The sequence below is a fragment of the Salvelinus fontinalis genome, chromosome 1 (genome assembly GCF_029448725.1).
Source record: "Salvelinus fontinalis isolate EN_2023a chromosome 1, ASM2944872v1, whole genome shotgun sequence".
NCBI lineage: Eukaryota > Metazoa > Chordata > Actinopteri > Salmoniformes > Salmonidae > Salvelinus > Salvelinus fontinalis.
The window spans coordinates 16956712-16982655 of record NC_074665.1 but is presented as its reverse complement, the minus strand read 5'-3'; the positions used below and the strand labels follow the sequence as shown (position 1 = coordinate 16982655).

The 25944-nt window shown below is 44.9% G+C and overlaps 1 protein-coding gene across 1 annotated transcript in view; it reads left to right on the top strand.

The window, feature by feature from the left end:
• Positions 1–25944, top strand: part of LOC129824050 (LIM domain-binding protein 3-like) — a 46500-nt gene that overhangs the window by 1399 nt on the left and 19157 nt on the right. The window contains exons 2-3 of the mRNA XM_055883377.1: positions 23809–23960; positions 24118–24193. Coding sequence (XP_055739352.1) covers positions 23809–23960; positions 24118–24193 — 228 coding nt within the window. The remainder of the gene's footprint in view (positions 1–23808; positions 23961–24117; positions 24194–25944) is intronic.

Here is a 25944-nt window from a genome sequence, read left to right as displayed (position 1 = left end):
TCACCCAGTAGATATGGGAGTTTAGCTAAATCGGGTTTGTTTTCAAATTCTTTGTGAATCTGTGTAATCTGAGGGAAATATGTGTCTCTAATATGGTCATACATTTGGCAGGAGGTTAGAAATGGCAGCTCAGTTTCCACCTCATTTTGTGGGCAGTGTGTCTTCTCTTGAGAGCCAGGTCTGCCCACGGTGGCCTTTCTCAACAGCAAGGCTATGCTCACTGAGTCTGTACATAGTCAAAGCTATCGCTCCCCCCTTTCTCTCTCTCTCTGTCTCTCTCTCTCCCTCTCTCTATCACGCCCCCTCTCTCTCTCTCTCTCTCTCTCTCTCTCTCTCTCTCTCTCTCTCTCTCTCTCTCTCTCTCTCTCTCTCTCTCTCTCTCTCTCTCTCTCTCTCTCTCTCTCTCTCTCTCTCTCTCTCTCTCTCTCTCTCCCACTCCCTCTCCCTGTCTCTCTCTCTCCCTCTCTCTCTTTCTCATGTATGGCTTTGAGAATGGTTGACTGTCAGTAGTTCTCAGTTCTCTCCTCAGGGACCCACAGCTGTTTCAGAGATAGCACACCTGATTCAGCTTCTTACAGTTTTTCTCAATTGCTAAAACACAATTTCTGAAACCTTGCTCCATTTCCTGAAAACATTCAACACAAAACCTCATCTTCAAGCACTATTTACATAACCTCTGACTCCTCTCGCAAAATGAAACATTCGCCTCAAAACAGTTTTACCTGTGTTCAAAATCAAACACTGCTCTCAAATCATAAACAAAGTGATCAAATTGATATACACTCTCAAGCAGTCAGTAAACAATACACTGAAAAATAGAAAACACATTGTTCAAAACATACAATTCTCAGGGAGAAGTACATTTTTAATCTAAAAAAATATTCATATTTTTCCGTCATTGTCTTTTTAATGAACGAAAACATGTTCTATCATAGTAGCTCAAAATTGATCAGAAATTACTACTCTGCTTTGCTCTTTGTAATTTTGTTTTTTGTTCTTCCTCCTCCTTGTACCCCTATTTTTACAGTACTGTACCCTGCATCTCACAAATGTGTCCTTTGTCTCTGTGATACTGTAATTCTTGTCCTTTGTCTCTGTGATACTGTAATTCTTGTCCTTTGTCTCTGTGATACTGTAATTCTTGTCCTTTGTCTCTGTGATACTGTAATTCTTGTTCTTTGTCTCTGTGATACTGTAATTCTTGTTCTTTGTCTCTGTGATACTGTAATTCTTGTTCTTTGTCTCTGTGATACTGTAATTCTTGTCCTTTGTCTCTGTGATACTGTAATTCTTGTTCTTTGTTGATATGAACCTGCAACCAGTCAAAATCTATTGAGCAGTCAGTACTGTTAATAAATGGAAAGCACAATGTCCAGGGCCATACAATTTGTCCATTGTACAGTATACAGCCTACAATGCACTGTACTACAGTATACAGCCTACAATGCACTGTACTACAGTATACAGCCTACAATGCACTGTACTACAGTATACAGCCTACAATGCACTGTACTACAGTATACAATACTAAAAGGGACAAAAATCAAAGGAGTAAACATGTGATCAATGTGCTTCATCTTGTCTTTGGGCTGGGTCAGGCCAGAGCACTTCTTCTTGTCTTTGGGCTGGGTCAGGCCAGAGCACTTCTTCTTGTCTTTGGGCTGGGTCAGGCCAGAGCACTTCTTCTTGTCTTTGGGCTGGGTCAGGCCAGAGCACTTCTTCTTGTCTTTGGGCTGGGTCAGGCCAGAGCACTTCTTCTTGTCTTTGGGCTGGGTCAGGCCAGAGCACTTCTTCTTGTCTTTGGGCTGGGTCAGGCCAGAGCACTTCTTCTTGTCTTTGGGCTGGGTCAGGCCAGAGCACTTCTTCTTGTCTTTGGGCTGGGTCAGACCAGAGCACTTCTTCTTGTCTTTGGGCTGGGTCAGGCCAGAGCACTTCTTCTTGTCTTTGGGCTGGGTCAGGCCAGAGCACTTCTTCTTGTCTTTGGGCTGGGTCAGGCCAGAGCACTTCTTCTTGTCTTTGGGCTGGGTCAGGCCAGAGCACTTCTTCTTGTCTTTAGGCTGGGTCAGACCAGAGCACTTCTTCTTGTCTTTGGGCTGGGTCAGGCCAGAGCACTTCTTCTTGTCTTTGGGCTGGGTCAGGCCAGAGCACTTCTTCTTGTCTTTGGGCTGGGTCAGGCCAGAGCACTTCTTCTTGTCTTTGGGCTGGGTCAGACCAGAGCACTTCTTCTTGTCTTTGGGCTGGGTCAGGCCAGAGCACTTCTTCTTGTCTTTGGGCTGGGTCAGGCCAGAGCACTTCTTCTTGTCTTTGGGCTGGGTCAGACCAGAGCACTTCATCTTGTCTTTGGGCTGGGTCAGGCCAGAGCACTTCTTCTTGTCTTTGGGCTGGGTCAGACCAGAGCACTTCATCTTGTCTTTGGGCTGGGTCAGACCAGAGCACTTTGTCGACATCACAAGCAATATTGTCCCTCCTGAGGCAACAGGGGAAGAAGCCTCTTGTGTGCCGTATCCAGCCCTGACATGATTCCTCACCTATATCAAGACAGGCTAAATCCATGGCTTGCAGCAGATTTACTCTGGTGTAGGGTTGCCTATCATACACTTTCCATTGCCAAGAGGAGAAAAACTCCTCAATCGGATTCAGGAAAGGCGAGTATGGAGGGAGGTACAAGTTCATAAAATGCCCATTGATGTTAAACCATTCCCTTACCTGAGCAGCTCGGTGGACACTGACATTGTCCCACACTATCAAATAGGTGGGAATGGGATTCTCATTTAGCTCTTGACCCTGCTGCTCTTGAACCTGCTGCTCAAATAATATATCTCTTAGATTGGCAATAAATCTTAGAAGGTGCTGGGTGTTATATGGCCCAGGTGTAACATGGTGATGTAGAACATTGTGACAATGCCACCTTGTTGACCAGGGACTTCAAAAATGGGCCGCTGTCCAATCATGTTTCGGCCTCTCCTTCTCCTCTTTGTTAGATTGAAGCTTCATCGACAAAGATGAACTCATGGGGTCTGTCCAACGATTCCAAGTCAAATATTGTCTGTGTAGAAATACAATATACTGTATGTAGGATTTTGTAAGTCTTACAGAGACAGTGCTATACTGTAGAGTACAATTAGGCTTCTGATTCACATACATTGTATGTACTGAAGAGTAATGTCGTTCACATAGTATGTGTCCCGCTCTGTGTCTCCTCTGTGTGGGGGATCTCTCTCTGCTCCGCTCTGTGTCTCCTGTGTGTGGGGGATCTCTCTCTGCTCCGCTCTGTGTCTCCTGTGTGTGTGGGATCTCTCTCCGCTATGTGTCTCCTGTGTGTGGGGGATCTCTCTGCTCCGCTCTGTGTCTCCTGTGTGTGTGGGATCTCTCTCTGCTCTGTTTTGTGTCTCCTGTGTGTCAGGACCCGGTGCGAGAAACAGTCACTAATAATCAGCAGAACCCAGAAGATGAGGCAGACACAGCAGTACTAAAGATGGTGGTTTAATAAAAGAACAAGATCTTCAGGGAAAGAATATATATCCACAATGTCCAAAATTATGCCAAAAGGCAAAAAATGGATATCTTCCAAAATACAAAGAAAATCCACAAAGTGGTAAGAACAGCAAGGGAAAAAACAAACCTCAAAAGACTAATCCAAAAAACACAAGAACAAAACCAGAGAACTTCTGGAAAATCCAACAAGAGAAAATATATGTTCACAACAAGGCTTGGGCTGGGGCTGGGTGCTAACATACAAACACTGAGCAAAGAACTGAGGATCAAATTGATATACACTCTCAAGCAGTCAGTAAACAATACACTGAAAAATAGAAAACACATTGTTCAAAACATACAATTCTCAGGGAGAAGTACATTTTTAATCTAAAAAAATATTCATATTTTTCCGTCATTGTCTTTTTAATGAACGAAAACATGTTCTATCATAGTAGCTCAAAATTGATCAGAAATTACTACTCTGCTTTGCTCTTTGTAATTTTGTTTTTTGTTCTTCCTCCTCCTTGTACCCCTATTTTTACAGTACTGTACCCTGCATCTCACAAATGTGTCCTTTGTCTCTGTGATACTGTAATTCTTGTCCTTTGTCTCTGTGATACTGTAATTCTTGTCCTTTGTCTCTGTGATACTGTAATTCTTGTCCTTTGTCTCTGTGATACTGTAATTCTTGTTCTTTGTCTCTGTGATACTGTAATTCTTGTTCTTTGTCTCTGTGATACTGTAATTCTTGTTCTTTGTCTCTGTGATACTGTAATTCTTGTCCTTTGTCTCTGTGATACTGTAATTCTTGTTCTTTGTTGATATGAACCTGCAACCAGTCAAAATCTATTGAGCAGTCAGTACTGTTAATAAATGGAAAGCACAATGTCCAGGGCCATACAATTTGTCCATTGTACAGTATACAGCCTACAATGCACTGTACTACAGTATACAGCCTACAATGCACTGTACTACAGTATACAATACTAAAAGGGACAAAAATCAAAGGAGTAAACATGTGATCAATGTGCTTCATCTTGTCTTTGGGCTGGGTCAGGCCAGAGCACTTCTTCTTGTCTTTGAGCTGGGTCAGGCCAGAGCACTTCTTCTTGTCTTTGGGCTGGGTCAGGCCAGAGCACTTCTTCTTGTCTTTGGGCTGGGTCAGGCCAGAGCACTTCTTCTTGTCTTTGGGCTGGGTCAGACCAGAGCACTTCTTCTTGTCTTTGGGCTGGGTCAGGCCAGAGCACTTCTTCTTGTCTTTGGGCTGGGTCAGGCCAGAGCACTTCTTCTTGTCTTTGGGCTGGGTCAGGCCAGAGCACTTCTTCTTGTCTTTGGGCTGGGTCAGACCAGAGCACTTCTTCTTGTCTTTGGGCTGGGTCAGGCCAGAGCACTTCTTCTTGTCTTTGGGCTGGGTCAGGCCAGAGCACTTCTTCTTGTCTTTGGGCTGGGTCAGACCAGAGCACTTCATCTTGTCTTTGGGCTGGGTCAGGCCAGAGCACTTCTTCTTGTCTTTGGGCTGGGTCAGACCAGAGCACTTCATCTTGTCTTTGGGCTGGGTCAGACCAGAGCACTTTGTCGACATCACAAGCAATATTGTCCCTCCTGAGGCAACAGGGGAAGAAGCCTCTTGTGTGCCGTATCCAGCCCTGACATGATTCCTCACCTATATCAAGACAGGCTAAATCCATGGCTTGCAGCAGATTTACTCTGGTGTAGGGTTGCCTATCATACACTTTCCATTGCCAAGAGGAGAAAAACTCCTCAATCGGATTCAGGAAAGGCGAGTATGGAGGGAGGTACAAGTTCATAAAATGCCCATTGATGTTAAACCATTCCCTTACCTGAGCAGCTCGGTGGACACTGACATTGTCCCACACTATCAAATAGGTGGGAATGGGATTCTCATTTAGCTCTTGACCCTGCTGCTCTTGAACCTGCTGCTCAAATAATATATCTCTTAGATTGGCAATAAATCTTAGAAGGTGCTGGGTGTTATATGGCCCAGGTGTAACATGGTGATGTAGAACATTGTGACAATGCCACCTTGTTGACCAGGGACTTCAAAAATGGGCCGCTGTCCAATCATGTTTCGGCCTCTCCTTCTCCTCTTTGTTAGATTGAAGCTTCATCGACAAAGATGAACTCATGGGGTCTGTCCAACGATTCCAAGTCAAATATTGTCTGTGTAGAAATACAATATACTGTATGTAGGATTTTGTAAGTCTTACAGAGACAGTGCTATACTGTAGAGTACAATTAGGCTTCTGATTCACATACATTGTATGTACTGAAGAGTAATGTCGTTCACATAGTATGTGTTGGTACTGTAGACAATCTGGATTACAGTAAATGTTTCTGAATGTACACTTATTTGCACATACTGAGCTCGCAGTTCTTTCACCCTTGGTGAGTTGCGCTCAAAAGACCACTCCAATACCTTGACTTTGTTGTCCTTAAGCCATTTTGCCACAACTTTGGAAGTATGCTTGGGGTTATTGTCCAATTGGAAGACCCATCTGTGACCAAGCTTTAACTTCCTGACTGATGTCTTGAGATGTTGCTTCAATGTATCCACATAATTTTCCTGCCCTATGATGCCATCTACTTTGTGAAGTGCACCAGTCCCACCTGCAGCAAAACACCCCACAACATGATGCTGCCACTCCCGTGCTTCACGGTTGGGATGGTGTTCTTCGGCTTGCAAGTCTCCTCCTTTTTCCTCCAAACATAACGATGGTCATTATTGCCAAACAGTTCCATTTTTGTTTCATCAGACCAGAGGACATTTCTCCAAAAAGTACGATCTTTGTCCACATGTGCAGTTGCAAACCGTAGCCTGGCTTTTTTATGACGGTTTTGAAGCAGTGGCTTCTTCCTTGCTGAGCGGCCTTTCAGGTTATGTTGATATAGGACTCTTTTTATTGTGGATATAGATACTTTTGTACCTGTTTCCTCCAGCATCTTCACAAGGTCATTTGCTGTTGTTCTAGGATTGATTTGCACTTTTCGCACCAAAGTACGTTCATCTCTAAGAAACAGAACACTTCTCCTTCCTGAGCGGTATGATGGCTGCGTGGTCCCATGGTGTTTATACATGTGTATACTTGTTTGTACAGATGAACGTGGTACCTTCAGGCATTTGGAAATTGCTCCCAAGGATGGACCAGACTTGTGGAGGTCTACAATTTTGTTTCTGAGGTCTTGGCTGATTTCTTTTGATTTTCCCATGATGTCAAGCAAAGAGACATTGAGTTTGAAGGTAGGCCTTGAAATACATCCACAGGTACACCTCCAATTGACTCAAATGACGTCAGTTAGTATATCAGAAGTGTCTAAAGCCATGACATCATTTTCTGGAATTTTCCAAGCTGTTTAACCTGTCTAGGCCAGGGTTGCCGCTAGCGGCACTCCTCCCACATTCCACTGAAAAGGCAGGGCGCGAAATTCAAAAAAAATGTATTTTTTTTCAATATTTAACTTTCACACATTAACAAGTCCAATACAGCTAATGAAAGATACAGATCGTGTGTATCCAGCCAACATGTCCGATTTTTAAAATGTTTTACAGGGAAGACACAATATGTAAATCTATTAGCTAAACACTTTAGCAAAAGACACAATTTTTTCTTTGTCCACCAACACCAGTAGCTATCACCAATTCGGCTAAACTAAGATATTGATAGCCACTAACCAAGAAAAAACCTCATCAGATGACAGTCTGATAACATATTTATGGAATAGGATAGGTTTTGTTAGAAAAATGTGCATATTTCAGGTAGATATGATAGTTTACAATTGCACCCACCGTCACAAATCGACTAGAATAAATACATAGAGCAACGTGTATTTGTAACGGCGGTCCTCCTTCTCTTCGGTCGAAAAGGAGGAGTATTGATCGAACCAAGGCGCAGTGGAGTTTGAACACATATTTATTAACGAAAAAACACGAACTTGAATAAACTAACAAAACAACAAACGGTGTAGACAGACCTAGAAGACGAACTTACATGAAACAAGAAGAACGCACGAATAGAGAAAACAGGCTACACAAAAACAACGATGAACAAAACAAACCGAAAACAGTCCCGTGTGGTGCAACGACATACACAAAACACGGAAGACAATCACCCACAACGAACACTGTGACAACGCCTACCTAAATATGACTCTTAATTAGAGGAACGCCAAACACCTGCCTCTAATTAAGAGCCATACCAGGCAACCCAAAACCAACACAGAAACAGAAAACATAGAATGCCCACCCAACCTCACGTCCTGACCAACTAACACACATAACAACTAACATAAATAGGTCAGGAACGTGACATTACCCCCCCCATAAGGTGCGAACTCCGGGCGCACCAGCACAAAGTCTAGGGGAGGGTCTGGGTGGGCATCTAACCACGGTGGTGGCTCAGGCTCCGGGCGAGGTCCCCACCCCACCATAATCCATCCTAGCTTCCATCTCCCTCTAAGAATGTCCACCCTCCTTTTACCCCCACAAAATCTTCTTAGTATCATCACTGATAGGGACAGCACCGGGACAGAGAGATAGATCAAGACAGAGGGATAGATAAGAATATAGAGGTAGATCAAGATAGAGAGGGAGATAATGATAGAGGGGCAACTCCGGACTGAAAGGCAGCTCCGGACAGAGAGACAGCTCTGGACTGAGGGGCAGTTCTGGGTAAATAGCCGTTTCTGGCTGAAGGGCAGCTCATGGCTGACTGACGGCTCTCGACGCTCATGGCTGGCTGACGGCTCTCGACGCTCATGGCTGGCTGACGGCTCTCGACGCTCATGGCAGGCTGACGGCTCTCGACGCTCATGGCAGGCTGACGGCTCTCGACGCTCATGGCAGGCTGACGGCTCTCGACGCTCATGGCAGGCTGATGGCTCTCGACGCTCATGGCAGGCTGACGGCTCTCGACGCTCATGGCAGGCTGACGGCTCTCGACGCTCATGGCAGGCTGACGGCTCTGGCAGATCCTGTCTGGTTGGCGGCTCTGGCAGATCCTGTCTGGTTGGCGGCTCTGGCAGATCCTGTCTGGTTGGCGGCTCTGGCAGATCCTGTCTGGTTGGCGGCTCTGGCAGATCCTGTCTGATGGGCGGCTCTAGCGGCTCCTGTCTGGCGGGCGGCGCTAGCGGCTCCTGTCTGGCGGGCGGCTCTAGCGGCTCCTGTCTGGCGGGCGGCTCTAGCGGCTCCTGTCTGGCGGACGGCTCTGTAGGCTCATGGCAGACGGGCGGCTTTGCAGGCTCATGGCAGACGGATGGCTCAGACGGCGCTGGGGAGACGGATGGCTCAGACGGCGCTGGGGAGACGGATGGCTCAGATGGCGCTGGGGAGACGGATGGCTCAGATGGCGCTGGGGAGACGGATGGCTCAGATGGCGCTGGGGAGACGGATGGCTCTGGCCGGATAAGGCGCACTGTAGACCTGGTGCGTGGTGCCGGAACTGGAGGCACCGGGCTAAGGATAAGCACCTTCCTACTAGTGCGGGGAGCAGGGACAGGGCACACTGTACTCTCAAAGCCCACTCTATACCTGATGCGAGGTACCGGCACTGGTGACACCGGGCTGAGGACAAGCACATCAGGATTAGTAGGGGGAGAAGATACAGTGTGTACAGGGCTCTGGAGACGCACAGGAGGCTTAGTGCGTGGTGCCGGAACTGGAGGCACCGGGCTAGATACACGCACTACAGGGAGAGTGCGTGGAGGAGGAACAGGGCTCAGGAGACGCACTGGTAGCCTAGTGCGTAGTGTAGGCACTGTAGGTACAAGGCTGGGGCGGGGAGGTGGCGCCGGAAATACCGGACCGTGGAGGCGTACTGGCACTCTTGAGCATTGAGCCTGCCCAACCTTACCTGGTTGAATGCTCCCGGTCACCCGACCAGTGCGGGGAGGTGGAATAACCCGCACCGGCCTATGTAGGCGAACCGGGGAAACCATGCGTAAGGCAGGTGCCATGTTTGCCGGCCCGAGGAGACGCACTGGAGACCAGACGCGTTGAGCCGGCCTCATGACACCTGGCTCAATACCCAATCTAGCCCTACCAGTGCGGGGAGGTGGAATAACCCGCACTGGCCTATGCACTCGTACAGGAGACACCGTGCGCTCTACTGCGTAACACGGCGCCTGCCCGTACTCCCGCTCTCCACGGTAAGCCTGGGAAGTGGGCGCAGGTCTCCTACCTTCCCTTGGCCCACTACCTCTTAGCCCCCCCCCAAGAAATTTTTGGGTGTTACTCACGGGCTTTTTGGGCTTCCGTGCCAGACGCGTTCCCTCATAACTCCGGTTCCTCTCTCCGGTAGCCTCTGCTCTCCTCAGTGCCTCCAGCTGTTCCCATGGGAGGCGATCCCTACCAGCCAGGATCTCCTCCCATGTGTAGCAACCTTTCCCGTCCAATATATCATCCCAAGTCCATTCCTCCTTCTTTTCCTGTCCCTTACTCCGTTTACTCCGCTGCTTGGCTCTGGTATGGTGGGTGATTCTGTAATGGCGGTCCTCCTTCTCTTCGGTCGAAAAGGAGGAGTATTGATCGAACCAAGGCGCAGTGGAGTTTGAACACATATTTATTAACGAAAAACACGAACTTGAATAAACTAACAAAACAACAAACGGTGTAGACAGACCTAGACGACGAACTTACATGAAACAAGAAGAACGCACGAATAGAGAAAACAGGCTACACAAAAACAACGATGAACAAAACAAACCGAAAACAGTCCCGTGTGGTGCAACGACATACACAAACACGGAAGACAATCACCCACAACGAACACTGTGACAACGCCTACCTAAATATGACTCTTAATTAGAGGAACGCCAAACACCTGCCTCTAATTAAGAGCCATACCAGGCAACCCAAAACCAACACAGAAACAGAAAACATAGAATGCCCACCCAACCTCACGTCCTGACCAACTAACACACATAACAACTAACATAAATAGGTCAGGAACGTGACAGTATTACCTAATTACTAATCATAAAACATTTCGTAAAAATACACAGCATACACTAATCGAAAGACACAGATCCTGTGAATACAGACAATATTTCAAATTTTCTAAGTGTCTTACAGCGAAAACACAATAAATCGTTTTATTAGCATACCACATGTGCAAACATTACCAGAGCATTGATTCTAGCCAAAGAGAGCGATAACGTCAACATCGCCAAAATATATTAATTTTTTCACTAACCTTCTCAGAATTCTTCAGATGACACTCCTGTAACATCATATTACAACATACATATAGAGTTTGTTCGAAAATGTGCATATTTAGCCACCAAAATCATGGTTAGACAATGACAAAAGTTGCCCAGCTGGTCAGAAAATGTCGTGCGACATATTAGACAGTGAAAAAATACTTGTGTCATCTACACAGTAGATGTTCTAACCGACTTGCCAAAACTATAGTTTGTTAACAAAATATTAATTTTGAATAATAATAATTTCCGACTTCAACTGTATATATATATATATAAATAAATGGTGGGACCAACAGCAATAATTATAGTAGAAGTGGACATGGGATTACCATTAACAACAACCACAACAACAATATTAATCAGAACAACCATACATTAAAGCAACGGCAGTAGACCAGTGTCAACATGACTGAGAAGACACATGACATGGTATGAAAGACAAAACAAAACAAGATGGGAAATATTATCGACATTACATTGCACTTTTCACTGGCTGACCCTCAGGTTACGGCAGGAGGACACATGTTTGGCTGCCAAAACTGCACATTTTGGCTTTCCACCCAATAAATATTAGATTTTTTTCTTCATCTTTTATAGACAACACGCATCCACTTATATCAGTACATTGATGACAGCCTAAACATTACAAAATGTATATTATATCATATAAACCTCCTGTAGCAAATTAGCATTTGCATTTTATGTTGACCAAATTCAACACTCTCTCATTGACCTCCATACTAAAAACTCCCTGCTTCCAATGCGGTCAGATTTAGGGTTGGGGTGGCAAGAGCTCCATCATGGAGGGTATTTTCTCCATTGTTTACACTTTTGTTGTTAGCTTGATCTGATTCAAAAAATATACATACAATCATTTTAAATAAAAAAAATTCCCCAATTGGTAGTTACAGTCTTGTCTCATCGCTGCAACTCCCGTACAGACTCAGTAGAGCCGAAGGTCGAGAGCCGTGCGTCCTCCAAAACACAACCCAACCAAGCCGCACTGCTTCTTGACCCAATGCCCACTTAACCCAGAACCCAGTCGCACCAATGTGTTGGAGGAAACACTGTACACCTGGTGACCGTGGCAGCGTGCACTGCACTCGGCCTGCCACAGGAGTCACTAGTGCGCGATGGGACAAGGACACCCCTGCCGGCCAAACCCTTCCTTTACCCAGACGATGCTGGGCCAATTGTGCGCTGCCCCATGGGTCTCCTGGTCGCGGCCGGCTGCGACAGAGCCTGGACTCGAACCAGAATCTCTAGTGGCACAGCTAGCACTGCGGGGCAGTGCCTTGGACCACTGTGCCACTCGGGAGGCCCGATCTGATTCATTCTAATTGGGTGTACTTCTTCCAAAGAATACATTAAGAGTTTTGGCTCTGAATTTCCATTTTTTCCAGACAGACAGAGTATGTTGTTGTGTCCCATGGCAATGTAGTGAATTTTTTATCTAGTGTTGGATAGTAAGACCATGATTTGTCTGAAATTGTGTCAAGATGGATGACTTGTGCGTGTGTGTGGCTGGCTGATTCAGCATAAGCAGAGGAGGGTGAAGTGTGAAGAGAGCAGATGCTGTTACAGAGAGAGAAATTATGTTGGGGTAAGTAGGGGAGGGGAAGGTTGAGGGAGTAGGGGAAAGGGGTAGTTGGGATATTAGGGGAGGGGGGTAGTTGGGAAAGTAGGGGGGTAGTTTGGGCAGTAAATGGAAGGCCTTTTTCAATAGCGCAATGGATTAGAATTCTTTAGGGGGGTGATCATGTGTGTTTTTGAGGGAGAGGTCCTGAGATTCGAGACTCAGTGTGAGCTGAATCAGGAGGAAGCGTGACGTCCTTTACAATAAAACATATCTTTACTCAGTAGTCTATAATGCTCATTAGGTGTTTGTATCAAAGTTCTTCTCCGTTTTTTGTTGTTGTTGGAATGAATAACTTAGTTCACATCAGCATTTTCTGCTTTAAGATGTTCTTGTATAACGGCCCGGTCTTGGCACTTCAAAGTTGGGTTTGAAAATGTTGCTCGTTTGAATTATCTTCAAACGAACTAAAACTGTTTGGGATAAAAGTTGTTTTTAGAGGAGTCAGCAGTAGACATTTTCTGTGTCGGTCAGCATCAGTCCACTTCAACCACTCATCTGACTCCTGTTACTGTGATTGCTGTGTTAGAAAGCGGTGTTTCTCTTGTCCAGCGAGCTTCTCACTGTGTATCTTAAGGAGTGTGACAGTTCAGTTCCATTACAATGTTGACTTGTCACTATTATGTACGCGTGCTAATCAATGTTGATCCTTCCTGGCGTGCCCTAGTTTGTTCACTCCAGCCGATTATCAATTAGGCTGATTGGTTTGAACGACAACAGGCACTCGGTACATTTACCTTTAGATAACCACTGTCTCATTATGTACCTCATAGATTACCTGAAATATACAAGGCCTAAGGCTTTTTGAATGTGGTCTATAGTCACAGTACTATGAATGATGAAAAGGAAGGATGAAATGAAAACGTGCTAACTAGGTGGGTCTCCAGGGCAAGAGTAGAAATCCAGCTTATATTCATGAGCTCGCCTTGACTGACAACTCTTTGAAACTCAAGTGACTTAGCAGTGTTGCATATTCATGAGCCCGCGTTGACTAACAACTCTTTGAAAGTCAAGTAACTTGGTGCAGTGAGCAGTGTTGCATAAAGCTCATCTCGATCTAATTTGGTGATGCACAAAGCAACTCAAACATTGAAATTGTATAAATGATTTGTTTATGCATCTCCCGTTTGGCATGTTTCTTGTGATGTGGTTCACAGCAGCACTGACAGGTGTGTTGATTTGAGAACTGAGTCAGAGTTTTGAAGGACCCTTACCACCGTTTTGTTCCGTGCTGGCTGAAGACCTAGCTAGCCAGTAGTGCTGAGTGATTAACTCAAATGTTGGTTCTTTTTTGTTTTGTAAAACAAATAATTGACCGATGTCGGTTCAGTTATTTGAATTACATTTAGTTTGTTTTTTTCTTCTGTGAGCTCAATGTGCAAATTGCACAACACTTCTCTAGAGATAAATCAGATCCAGATTGAACTGTGCGATGTCAACTGAACAAAAATATAAACGCAACATGTAAAGTGTTGGTCCCATGTTTCATGAGCTGAAATAAAAGACCCCAGAAAAGTTCCATACACACAAAAAGCGGATTTCTCTCAGATTAAAATTGAAGAATAAAATTGTATTTTAGACTAAAATTGTACTTGTCACATGGCCGAATACAACAGGTGAAACCTCACCTTACAGTGAAATGCTTACTTGCAAGCCCTTAACCAACAATACAGTTTTAAGAAAACAAATTAAATAGAAATATAACAAATAATTAAGGAGCAACAATAAAATAACAGTAGCAAGGCTATATACAGGGGGTATCGGTACAGTCAATGTGCAGGTGCACCAGTTATTCGAGGTAATTAAGGTAATATGTATATGTAGGTAGAGGTATTGATAATAAACAGAGAGTAGCAGCGGTATAAAATGGGGGCTGGGGTGGGTACAATGAAAATAGTCCAGGTAGCCACTTGATGAACTGTTCAAGAGTCTTATGGCTTGGGAGTAGAAGCTGTTAAGAAGCCTTTTTGACCTAGACTTGGCGCTCCGGTATCGCTTGCCGTGCGGTAGTAGAGAGAGCAGTCTATGACTAGGGTGGCTGGAGTCCTTGGCAATTTTTTGTGCCTTCCTCTGACACCACCTGTTATAGAGGTCCTGGAGGGCAGCAAAGCTTGGCCCCAGTGATATACTGGGCCGTACACACTAGCCTCTGTAGTGCCTTGCGGTCGGAAGCCGAGCAGTTGCCATACCAGGCAGTGATGCAACCAGTCAGGATGCTCTCGATGGTGCAGCTGTAGAACTTTTTGAGGATCTGAGGACTATTGCCAAATCTTTTCAGTCTCCTGAGGGGGAATAGGCGTTGACGTGCCCTCTTCACAACTGTCATGGTGTGTTGGGACCATGATAGTTTGTTGGTGATGTGGACACCAAGGAACTTGAAGCTCTCAACTTGCTCCACTACAGCTCCATCGATGAGAATGGGGTCATGCTCGTTCCTCCTTTTCCTGTAGTCCACAATCATCTCTTTAGTCTTGATCACGTTGAGGGAGAGGTTGTTGTCCTGGCACCACACAGGCCCACCCATGGCTGCACCCCTGCCCAGTCATGTGAAATCCATAGATTAGGGCATAATGACTTTATTTCAAATCCTTCTATGAACTGTAACTCAGTAAAATCGTTGAAATTGTTGCATGTTGCGTTTATATTTTTGTTCAGTGTAGTAGGGAGAGGAAGTTTCCAACAGTCTAATATTCTGCATTGTTTAGCACAGTGGTTCCCAAACTTTTTACAGTCCCGAACCCCCCTTCAACCTCCAGCTGCGTCAGCGCACTCCTAAATGTTGTTTTTTGCCATCATTGTAATCCTGCCACACACACACTATACGATACATTTATTAAACATAAGAATGAATGCGAGTTTTTGTCACAACCCGGCTCATGGGAAGTGACAAAGAGCTCTTATAGGACCAGGGCACAAATAATAATATAATAATAGTCAATAATATTGCTCTTTATTTTGCCATCTTACATATAAAACCTTATTTGTTCATCAAAAATGGTGAATATGTCACGTTCCTGACCTGTTTTCTGTTAATTTTGTATGTGTTTAGTTGGTCAGGGCGTGAGTTGGGGTGGGCATTCTATGTTTTGTGTTTCTATGTTTAGGTCAGGTGTAATTAGCCTGATATGGTTCTCAATGAGGGACAGGTGTTTTACGTTTCCTCTGATTGAGAACCATATTAAGGTAGGTTGTTCACACTGTTTGTTTGTGGGTGGTTGTCTTCCGTGTTTGTGTCTGTGCACCACATGGGACTGTTTCGTTTGTTCGTTCGTTTGTGTAGTCTGTACCTGTTCATGCGTTCTTCGTGTTTATGTAAGTTCTCTAGTTCAGGTCTCTCTACATCGTTTATTTGTTTTGTAGTTTGTTAAAGTATTTTCGTGTTTCGTCTTTACTTTAATAAATATCATTATGTCATATCACCACGCTGCGCTTTGGTCCAATCCATACTCCTCCTCTTCTTCCGAAGAGGAGGAGGACAACCGTTACAGAATAACTCACCACAGGTTAATGAGAAGGGTGTGCTTGAAACGATTCACATAACTATGTTGGTGTCACGTTCCTGACCTGTTTTCTGTTGTTTTGTATGTGTTTAGTTGGTCAGGACGTGAGCTGGGTGGGAATTCTATGTTGTGTGTCTAGTTTGTCTGTTTCTATGTCAGCCTGGTGTGGGTTCTCAATCAGAGACAGATGGTAGTCGTTGTCTCTGATTGAGACTCATATATAGGAGGCTTGTTTTGTGTTGAGATTTTGTGGGTGTTTGTTACCTGTCTCTGTGTTTGTGTTCTGCACCAGATAGGTCTGTATCGGTTTTGCACATTTGTTATATTGTATGTTGTTTGTAGTGTTTCACTTGTTCTTGTATTAAACATGTTTAACACTAGCCGCGCTGCACTTTGGTCCTCTCCTTCACCCCTGGAAGAAAACCTTTACAGTTGGATTGTATTGGAGAGAGTCTCTGTCTTAAATCATTTTCCACACAGTCTGTGCCTGTATTTAGTTTTCATGCTAGTGAGGGCCGAGAATCCACTCGGTAGTGTTTGTACCATAGGTACGTGGTTGCAAAGGGCATCAGTGTCTTAACAGCGCAATTTGCCATGGCAAGAAGCTATGTGCGCAGCCCAATCCAGAAATCTGACAGTGGCTTCTGATTAAATTCAATTTTCACAGAACCGCTTGTTGCAATTTGGATGAGGCTCTCTTGTTCAGATATCAGTAAGTGGACTGGAGGCAGGGCATGAAAGGGATAACGAATCCAGTTGTTTGTGTCGTCCGTTTCTGGAAAGTACTCACTCAAGTGCTTCGCTATATCACATTTGACATTGTCTGTAAGCTTGAGTTCATTTGCACACAGAAATCATACAATGATGGCAATACCTGTGTGTTGTCCTTGATAATGCAGACAGAAAATACCTCAAATGTGTTAATCATAGCCTAAATTTTGCCCCACACATTGAATATAGAGTTGAAGTCAGAAGTTTACATGCACTTACGATGGAGTCATTAAAACTCGTTTTTCAACCATTCCACAAATTTCTTGTTAACAAACTATAGTTTTGGCAAGTCGGTTAGGACATCTACTTTGTGCATGACAAAAGTAATTTTTACAACAATTGTTTAAAGACAGATTATTTCACTTATAATGCACTGTATCACAATTCCAGTGGGTCAGAAGTTTACATGCACTAAGTTGACTGTGCCTTTAACCTCTCTAGGGTATGTGGGATGGTAGCGTCCCACCTCGTCAACAGCCAGTGAAACTGCAGGGCGCCAAATTCAAAACAACAGAAATCCCATAATTAACATTCCTCAAACATACATGTATTTTACACCATTTTAAAGATACACTTGTTGTAAATCCAGCCACAGTGTCCGATTTCAAAAAGGCATAACGACGAAAGCAAACCAAACGATTATGTTAGGTCAGAGCCAAGTCACAGAAAAACACAGCCATTTTTACAGCCAAAGAGAGGAGTCACAAAAAGCAGAAATATAGATAAAATTAATCACTAACCTTTGATGATCTTCATCAGATGACACTCATAGGACTTCATGTTACACAATACATGTATGTTTTGTTCGGTAAAGTTCATATTTATATCCAAAAATCTGAGTTCCATAACATCCGGTGATTTTGCATAGAGCCACATCAATTTACAGAAATAGTCATCATAAATGTTGATGAAAATACAAGTGTTATACATGGAATTTTAGATCCACTTCTCCTTAATGCAACCGCTGTGTCAGATTTCAAAACAACTTTACGGAAAAAACAAACCATGCAATAATCTGAGTACGGCGCTCAGACGACAAATCAACCCAAAGAGATATCCGCCATGTTGGAGTCAACAGAAGTCAGAAATAGCATTATAAATATTCACTTACCTTTGATGATCTTCATCAGAATAAACTCCCAGGAATCCCAGTTCCACAATAAATGTTTGTTTTGTTCGATAATGTCCATCATTTATGTCCAAATTCCTCCTTGTTGTTCGCGCGTTCAGTACACAATCTAAACTCATGACGCGCGGGCAGGTCCAGGCAAAAGTTCAGACGAAATGTAATATTACAGTCTGTAAAAACATGTCAAACGAAGTATAGAATCAATCTTTATGATGTTTTTAACATACATCTTCAATAATGTTCCAACTGGAGAATTCCTTTGTCTTCAGAAATGCGATGGAACTCAAGCTAACTCTCACATGAACGCGCAGAGTCAGCGCATGGTCAGCTCATGGCTGACCTTACTCAATCCCCTCTCCTTCGCCCCCACTTCACAGTAGAAGCATCATACAAGGTTCTAAAGACTGTTGACATCTAGTGGAAGCCTTAGGAAGTGCAACATGACCCCATTTCCACTGTATCTTGGATAAGCAAAGAGTTGAAAAACTAAAAACCTCAGATTTCCCACTTCCTGGTTGGATTTTTTCTTAGGTTTTTGCCTGCCATATGAGTTCTGTTATACTCACAGACATCATTCAAACAGTTTTAGAAACTATCCAACTCTACTAATAATAGGCATATCCTAGCATCTGGGCCTGAGTTGCAGGCAGTTTACTCTGGGTACGCTTTTCATCCGGATGTGAAAATACTGCCCCCTACCCCAAAGAAGTTAAACAGCTTGGAAAATGATGTCATGGCTTTAGAAGCTTCTGATATGCTAATTGACATAATTTGAGTCAATTGGAGGTGTACCTGTGGATGTATTTCAAAGCCAACCTTCAAACTCAATGCCTCTTTGCTTGACATCATGGGAAAATCAAAAAAAATAAGCCAAGACCTCAGAATTTTGTTTTAGACCTCCATAAGTCTGGTTCATCCTTGGGAGCAATTTCCAAATGCCTGAAGGTACCACGTTCATCTGTACAAACAATAGTAAGCAAGTATAAACACCATGGGACCGCGCAGCCGTCATACGCCTCAGGAAGGAGACGCATTCTGTCTCCTAGAGATTCATGTACTTTGGTTTTTCCTGACACCACACACCGAGTGCCCTCACCTCCTCCCTGTAGGCTGTCTCGTTGTTGTTGGTAATCAAGCGCACTACTGTTATGTCGCCTGCAAACTGTACGTACCTTGTACTTTATGTAATTTCTATGTATTTTGAAGACGTCAGACAGCGTCTCTATAGAGATGAGATGAAATAACACAGAACAGAGAGACGTGATCATGAGATGAAATAACACAGAACAGAGAGACATGATCATGAGATGAAATAACACAGAACAGAGAGACATGATCATGAGATGAAATAACACAGAACAGAGAGACATGATCATGAGATGAAATAACACAGAACAGAGAGACATGATCGTGAGATGAAATAACACAGAACAGAGAGACATAATCATGAGATGAAATAACACAGAACAGAGAGACGTGGTCATATACAAATGTAAGCAAGGTTTGAAATTATTATGTTTTAGTCAATATTATATCTGTTTGGGCTTCTTGCGTTCAATTTTCAGTCTACAAATGATTTGTAATTATGTTCTGGGAGCCAACCATCCGTTCAAGAAAAAATTAGCCCTCAGCTGAATCTAGTCTAGTATCCATGTACTAGGGCAAGAAACAAATGTGCACCCCTTGGGGTCCCCAGGGCCGACTTTGGGAAACGCTGGATTAGTAATTCCGGGACTGGAAACCATTGGCTTGGTGCTGGGTCTGCTGTTGAGACTGGGGACCGGGAACCGGGAACTGGGAAGGGGAAAGGGGGGGAAGGACAACCTGAGGATCAAGCAGACACAAATTGGAGCCCTAGAACCAGAGGAACAGAGAGACGTGGTACTTTCCTGTGGCCTACTCGCTCAGGGTGAAGGTCTGATCTTTGGTCCCTCCTCCGCGTCTCGTCTGGCAGTCTGGTGCTGGGACTGGTGCTGGAAACCGGGATCTGGATTGGTGTTTATGCTGGGATTTGTTCTGGACCTGCAAAGGGGAGTGAGGACAACCTGATGAGCGAGAAAACACACCTTGAAACCCAAGACCAGGAGGTGATGGTCCTCCCCTGTGAACTGCTCGTTCCGGGGAGTTGTCTAGATCTTTGGTCCTCCCCTGTGAACTGCTCGTTCTGGGGAGTTGTCTAGATCTTTGGTCCTTCCCTGTGAACTGCTCGTTCTGGGGAGTTGTCTAGATCTTTGGTCCTCCCCTGTGAACTACTCGTTCCGGGGAGTTGTCTAGATCTTTGGTCCTCCCCTGTGAACTACTCGTTCCGGGGAGTTGTCTAGATCTTTGGTCCTCCCCTGTGAACTACTCGTTCCGGGGAGTTGTCTAGATCTTTGGTCCTCCCCTGTGAACTACTCGTTCCGGGGAGTTGTCTAGATCTTTGGTCCTCCCCTGTGAACTACTCGTTCCGGGGAGTTGTCTAGATCTTTGGTCCTCCCCTGTGAACTGCTCGTTCCGGGGAGTTGTCTAGATCTTTGGTGCTTCCTCCGCGCCTCTTCTGGTGTGATGATGAATGGTTCCTGGTTCCAGACAGGTTCTGTGAGAGGGATGGAGAGGGAGCAGGGGGTGGGGTGGTGGAGAGTATGCCCATCAGCCTGGGCTGGTGCTGGAGGAGGAGCGATGTGGAGGCATGGCTAGACGCTGGAAGACAGAGGGAACAAACAGGGCAAGGCTCACCTGGCCATGGAGCACTCACAAATAGTTGGCAGGTGTGTTTAGTGTGAGTGCATCCATGGGGGAATTCTCTTTACGTACCTTATGGATGGATTCACTAGTGGGGAGGTAACCATGAACAGCCAGAGTGTGTCTTTCTGATCTGAGTGTATTGTCAGTGTCATGGTGATGGGTTATTGGTGGGGTCCAGGTTCAGGGTTTGATCATTCCATTGCAGATGGGGTGAAGGCGGATTATAAGGTTCGGGGGGTCTGGACTGAGGCTGACCAGCTTGCAGCTGTTCGGGATCAGGGGCAGGAAGAGCTAAGAGGGATGGATCTGATTCACTAAGGAGCAGGGGGGGGGGGAGTAGGGGCAGTAGGGGTTATGGTAGTGGGGTCAAGGGCAGTTGGTGGTGGGAGGGGTGGATAGTAAGGGACAGTAAGGGACAGTAAGGGGCAGGGAGGAGCGATCAGAGCAGGTAATGGACTGGTGGGGAAGGGGGTGGTATGATGAGGGGTCTAGGTTTCACAGAAGGGATAGGGAGTTTATGTTTGGAGAAAATACAACACAAAACATCACTGAGTAACTACATCCTTATTTTCAACCATGGTGGTGGCTGCATCATGGAATGGGTATGCTTCACATCGGAAAAGACCGGGGAGTTTTTCAGGATGAACGGAAGCGGAATGGAGCTAAGCACAGGCAAAATCCTAGAGGAAAATCTGCTTTAGTCTGCTTTACACCAGACACTGGGAGAGGAATTCACCTTTCAGCAGGACAATATCTTTCAACAAGCCAAATCGGCACTGGAGTTGCTTACCAAGAACACAGTGCATGTTCCTGAGTGGCCAAGTTACAGTTTTGAATTAAATCTGCTTGAAAATGTATGGCAATGTATGGCAAAAAATGTCTGTAATCACTGCCAATGGAGATTCTAACATGTATTGAATCAGGGGAGTAAATACTAATCTAATCAAGGTACACTATACATACAATAGTATGTGGACACCTCTTTCAATAGTGGATTAGGCTATTTCAGCCACACCTGTTGCTGACATGTGTATAAAATCGAGCACACCGCCATGCAATCTCCTTAGACAAACATTGGCAGTAGAATGGCCTTACTGAAGAGCTCAGTGACTTTCAACTCGACACCATCATAGTATTACATCTTTCCAACAAGTCAGTTCGTCAAATTTCTGCCCTGCCAGAGCTTCCCCGGTCAACTGTAAGTGCTGTTATTGTGAAGTGGAAACAACGGTTCAGAGCAACAACGGTTCAGCCACGAAGTGGTAGGCCACACAACTTTACGGAACAGGACCAGTGAGTGAGGTAGCACGTAAAAACACACTACCGAGTTCCAAACTGCCTTTGGAAGCAACATCAGCACAAGAACTGTTCGTCGGGAGCTTCATGAAATGGGTTTCCATGGCCGAGCAGCCGCACATAAGCCTAAGATCACCATGCGCAATGCAAAGCGTCGGCTGGAGTGGTGTAAAGCTCGCCGCAATTGGACTATGGAGCAGGGGAAACGAGTTCTCTGGAGTCATGAATTACGGTTCACCATGTGGCAGTCTGATGGACAAATCTGGGTTTGGTGGATGCATAGTGCCAACTGTAAAGTTTGGTGGAGGAGGAATAATGGTCTGGGGCTGTTTTTCATGGTTTCGGCAAGGACCCTTAGTTCCAGTGAAGGGACATTTTAACGCTACAGCACACAAACTAGGCAATTCTGTGCTTCCAACTTTGTGGCAAAAATTTGGGGAAGGCCCTTTCCCGTTTCAGCATGACAGTGCTCCTATGCACAAAGCGAGGTCCATACAGAAATGGTTTGTCGAGATCGGTGTGGAAGAACTTGACTGGCCTGCATAGAGCCCTGACCTCAACCCCATCGAACACTTTTGGGATGAATTGGAACGCTGACTGCGAGCCAGGCCTAATCGCCCAACATCAGTGCCCAAGCTCAGTAATGCTCTTGTGGCTGAATGGAAGCAAGTCCCCACAGCAAGTCCAACATCTAGTGGAAAGCCTTCCCAGAAGAGTGGAGGCTGTTATAGCAGCAAAGGGGGGACCAACTCCATATTAATCCCGATGAGTCCACATACTTTTGGCCATGGAGTGTATATTAATAGTCTATTTTTCCTGTATAAAAAAAAAAAAAAATCTTCCACATTGATATTACAGAGTGTTTTGTGTAGATCGTGGACAAAAAAAATGCAATTAAATCCACTTTAATCTCACTTTGTAACACATGAAGAAATTCATTCTAAAGACACTGTACTTATGCATTATGTTATTTTTATGATAACATATTCACTTAGGATCTCGCTTGCGGAAGTCCATAAGCCAAAAAATGGATGACTGCAACAACCATGACTCTGTCACTAACAATCAGTCATGGTTGATATAACGTCACAATACACTCAAAACGCACGCTGTGAAATATTTGAATAAGGTTTTACAATAAGCAGTGTATTAATTAAACACTGTTACTGTGTCTATATGGATTCACAAACTCAACACTTTCAGTTTTGATTTAACACCCTGTGTGGATTTATTCAAATCAAAGTGTATTTGTTACATGCTTCGTAGCAACAGGTTTAGACCAACAGTGAAATGATTTTACTTACAGGTTATTTTCCAACAATGCAGAGTTAAAGATACAATAAAAAATAGAAATAGTGACAAGAGGAATACCACAGTAAATAATGAAAATAAATAACCAGGGAAAAATAACATGGATATGTGCATACAGGGAGTACCAGTATCGAGTCGATATGCAGGGGTAATTTAAGTAGCTACGTACTGGACATATAGGTAGAGGTAAAGTGACTTGGCAACAGTGTAGATAATAGACAGTAGCAGCAGCGTATGTGAAAAAAAGTTAGTGGGTCAGCCATTTGATTAGCTATTTAGCGGTCTTGTTTAGAAGTCTCATGGCTCGGGGGTAGAAGCTGTTTAGGGTCCTGCAGGTGTCTTAGGTGGCTGGAGTCTTTGACTATTTTTTTAGGCCTTCCTCTGACACCGCCCGGTATAGAGGTCCTGGATGACAGGGAGCTTGGCCCCAGTGTTGTACTGGGCCGTAAGCACTACCCTCTGTAGCGCCTTGTGGTCGGATTCCAAGCAGTTGCAATACAGCGAGCCAACATTGGAGAATTTGCTGTACTATTTTCTTCTGTGTGTGTGTGTGTGTGTGTGTGTGTGTGTGTGTGTGTGTGTGTGTGTGTGTGTGTGTGTGTGTGTGTGTGTGTGTGTGAGTGTGAGAGAGAGAGAGAGAGAGAGAGAGAGAGAAAGAGAGTTTGAGCAGAGTATCTATGTCAGTGTCTCTTATATTACCATGCCTCTTTTACCCCCCCCCCCCCCCTCTCTCTCTACCCCTCTAGATAACTCCAGGCACTGTGGCTGCAGAGGGCAGTCTAATCCAGGGTGACAACATTGTATCGATAGACGGTCTCAGTACAGAGGGAATGACGCACCTGGAGGCACAGAACAAGATTAAAATGTCTTCCAATAAACTGACCCTCACCATGCAGAAGTAAACACACACACACACACACACACACACACACACACACACACACACACACACATACATACACACACACACATGTACTCTTGCTCTTAAAATACTTAGAAGATAACATGCTCAACTACATAATGCTAAAAATGTGTTGTTGTGGTTCTGAATCTAGGTCGAAACGTCCCGTCCCTATTCCCATGGCAATGCCCAGAATGGACTCCCCCATGCCAGTTATCCCTCACCAAAAGGTAAACACACATAAAAGTTTGTGAATTTCTGTCTGCGCGTGTGCACGTCTTTGAACAGAAGATGGGAATCAAGGCTGTGTGTCGGCGCCCTCTAGCGTTCCTAGTGCCTCTGTAGCAGCTTCCACAGTAAAGAGCAGAGGAGCAGAGGATCCTCCGAGTCTATATTCATGTGATTCCCCTCGACCACGCCCACAAATTGGGGAACACAAACATTCTTTCCAATTGACCCAAAAGAGCCAACTTCGTCTTATTTTACAGAAATAACAAAACATGCCGAAAAGCTGCTGCATTGTTGTTCAATGTAAATGTAGCCCGGTAAACAAATCTGGACCTACGGTTCGTAATGCTCCCAAGTAAGACAATAGAGGCTCGGAGAAGAGCCCTGTCTCTCGACCTACGGTTCGTAATGCTCCCAAGTAAGACAATAGAGGCTCGGAGAAGAGCCCTGTCTCTCAACCTACGGTTCGTAATGCTCCCAAGTAAGACAATAGAGGCTCGGAGAAGAGCCCTGTCTCTCGACCTACGGTTCGTGATGCTCCCAGGTAAGACAATAGAGGCTCGGAGAAGAGCCCTGTCTCTCAACCTACGGTTCGTAATGCTCCCAAGTAAGACAATAGAGGCTCGGAGAAGAGCCCTGTCTCTCAACCTACGGTTCGTAATGCTCCCAAGTAAGACAATAGAGGCTCGGAGAAGAGCCCTGTCTCTCGACCTACGGTTCGTAATGCTCCCAAGTAAGACAATAGAGGCTCGGAGAAGAGCCCTGTCTCTCGACCTACGGTTCGTAATGCTCCCAAGTAAGACAATAGAGGCTCGGAGAAGAGCCCTGTCTGTGGCTTCAGGCAGTTCGAGGGAGAGGTGGAAATGTGGGGACCCGGTTGTCCAAGTAGGCCACACATAGCTACGTCTGCGGAGAACATTTCATCACAGGTAAGATATTTAACTTGTTTAGTGTAGTTATTTTGTAACTCACGTGGCCGTCATGAAAAGGGGCGTGAGGGACGCCCTACAATATTACTTTTTTCTAAGTAGTGATAATGCTAGAGAGCAGGCAATGTTGAATAGAAATCCTTAGACATGTTGTACTTTTCTTGAATGTAGTTTGGTAAATTGACTAAAACAAGCAGACAACAATAACGTTTTTGCTGTGAGCCAATGGCGTGACCACAGGTTGTTTTCCCCACAGACAGGAGGGGTCTCAACTTTCTATCCCACACCGACTGGAACTATCAGAGGCTCATGCTCATCTATCGTTTCCCTCATTGTTAACCCATCCATCACTCTTTATTTCTCCTAGCCCCTCACTACCGGTGCATCCCAAAATCACTCCCTTCCCTTGGCCCTCCAGCGAAGTGCTATCCCGACCCGCGCCGCGATATGTTTGGAGTTGGCACAGTTTGATACAAAAGAATGGAGAGTTATATGCCACAATTATACGCCACATGCATTTGTTTATGCCAGATTTTGAGACTTGACACATGTAACAGATGAAATACCTCCCAAATGAAATGTTAAACTGTTACTGAGGTGTAAAACGACAGGGGGGATTTGTTCAATTGAATTTCATGCTGTTTTATTCCTATTTAAAAGTGGAACATGAATTGCATCATTCAAACCACCAGTGTGTCCCAAAGTTGATGGGTTTATTGATCCCTTCAACACTCTCTGGAAGTCACCCTCTGAATATCGCAACATATGACAACAGAGGTCCCTCCCGAGGGAGTTGGTAGGGGCGAGGGGGCAGTTTGGGATTC